This window comes from Brassica napus, chromosome C6, assembly GCF_020379485.1.
Source record: "Brassica napus cultivar Da-Ae chromosome C6, Da-Ae, whole genome shotgun sequence".
Classification (NCBI taxonomy): Eukaryota; Viridiplantae; Streptophyta; class Magnoliopsida; order Brassicales; family Brassicaceae; genus Brassica; species Brassica napus.
Window position 1 is genome coordinate 19,869,116 of NC_063449.1, and position 1,910 is coordinate 19,871,025.

The 1,910-nt window shown below is 35.0% G+C and overlaps 1 protein-coding gene across 1 annotated transcript; it reads right to left on the minus strand.

Annotated features, from left to right (window-relative positions):
• Positions 1–398: 398 nt before the first annotated feature.
• LOC106381245 (protein COFACTOR ASSEMBLY OF COMPLEX C SUBUNIT B CCB3, chloroplastic-like) lies at positions 399–1,396 on the minus strand. The gene is made up of 2 exons (XM_013821136.3): positions 1,181–1,396; positions 399–1,092 (listed from the first exon to the last, which is right to left on the minus strand). Exons 1-2 carry the CDS (start codon positions 1,229–1,231, stop codon positions 610–612), a joined length of 534 nt encoding a protein of 177 aa, XP_013676590.2. The 5' UTR covers positions 1,232–1,396; the 3' UTR covers positions 399–609.
• Positions 1,397–1,910: the final 514 nt, after the last annotated feature.

The window sequence follows — 1,910 nt, forward strand, 5'->3', positions numbered from 1 at the left end:
CATCAGATCTCTCTTGGGCCATTTGGACCGATTAAGAAATCAGATCCAATTCTTACATATTTTTTTCCTTTGGGCCATTGAGTCTAAGTTCAAATAATTTTTTTTCAACCATTCTTAATTATTATTTTTTTCATTGAAAAATATAAATCTGTATTAAGAGTATAATTTTTTTATTAAAAATATTAACCACATAATAAGATTAATTTATCAGAGTTATACCAACTTAATACATTAAAGAAATAAAGTTTAATTTTTTAAACATAAATAGTCATTTAAAATAAAACACAATAAAGAAAGATAAAAAGTTTAAATCTTTTATAAAATATAAAACAAATATATAAAATATGACATTTACTAAATATTTGTCAATTGAAAAAAAAAAGAAAATAAATCAGCGCTTTGATCAAAATCTAGTTTTTCATTATAAAGACAACATTTTGAGTATTTGCATCTTAATGCAATATCTATCCAAAATGAACAGACGAAAATCTCAGTGCCCAGAATCCAAAGAATAATGAGCAGCAGCACATACACAAAGAGATACCACTATCAACAGAGGCCAAAAGAGTGTACAAAAACAAATGTATTACGGAGTATGATTTTCAGATTCTAGCTAATTTGTTGTTGAGAAACAAGAACGAGAAGTCCCTGTGGACCAACCAAAATCTCACTAAGGAAACTCACAAGCCCGAACCAAACCACTGGAGTTACATCGACTCCTGCAAGTGGTGGAATCACTTTCCTCGTCTGAACAAGGATTGGTTCGGTCGGAGCGTACGCCAAAACGTAAGGGAACTTGTCAACTGGGAGTTTCGGGTACCAAGACATAACAATCCTCAAAATAAAGAGAAACCCAAAAGCTGATAAGGCAGGACCCAAGATCCCAATCGCAAGCTTTGCGGTTCCTGGATCCAGATCTGCTAGAGATATGTTATGCAAGGCCTCCGAGATTGGTTTTGACGAGACAATACTTGGATAGAGGCTTGTTGTTGTTGTTGTTGTGTCTACTTCGATTTGGGTTAACGATGCTGAAACCACAGGAAGACATGCAGACCGAGTTCGAATGTTGGGACATGACCGTCGAGATTTGGCCTGAAAAATGTATTGAATTCGAGAGATGGTTAGAGAAAACAGGTTGGGTAAGAAGGAGATTTGATGAATCTCGGTCGATTTATCTCACCAGATTCAGCGCCGGCGAGAAAGATACGAAGCCGGAGGCTACTGTTGTCATCGCGAACTCTGCACTTAGTGAACAAAAAAATGTTGATTTTTGACTCTGTTTTTGATTGAGCGTAAGGTTAAGAATACAGACAGGACTCGGAAAATCTGGTGCAAGAGGATAATGCTGACATGGAATATCAAAGCAAAGTTTTTTTTTCTCTTTCAAGGTAAACAAAAGCTATTTTTTATGCAAAAAAAAAAAAAACAAAAGCGATTTCACCCAGGCAAACAGATCAGAGCATGGTTATTGTAGGTCTCTTGCGTTGAGTCTATTAGCGTAATATAAGATACAATCTCTTAGTTTTAAACTAAAAAAGCTAAGAGACATCTCTTATATATCTTATTTAGAGCATGATTATCGGTGGTGGGAGGAAGGTTCTTACGCGTGGATCCCACCACCTTTTTGCAAAAATCGTATTTAAATGTCGCCAAATAAGAAACATTTCACAGGAGTTTGTTGTACTGTTTGCGGGTTCCACAGATACGTGGCCGTCCGCGATTGGTTCATTTTTATTTTTTTTAATTTTAAATTAGAAAAAAAAAATTTAAGAACCCCAAAAACGTTTTTACCGATAATCATGCTCTTACGAGACGTCTCTGGGTTTTTTTAGTTAAAAGCTAAGAGTATGTATCTTATATTACGCTACGAAACCCAAACTAAGAGACATGCAATAAACATGCTCTTAACA

What these genes read in the sequence shown, in the direction of transcription:
- LOC106381245 (XM_013821136.3), bottom strand. Translation starts at nt 1,231, where the DNA reads ATGACAACAGTAGCCTCCGGCTTCGTATCTTTCTCGCCGGCGCTGAAT. An exon ending in TCTCGCCGGCGCTGAATCTG is followed by an intron (nt 1,093 to 1,180) that starts GTGAGATAAATC and finishes TACATTTTTCAG; the next exon opens with GCCAAATCTCGACGGTCATG.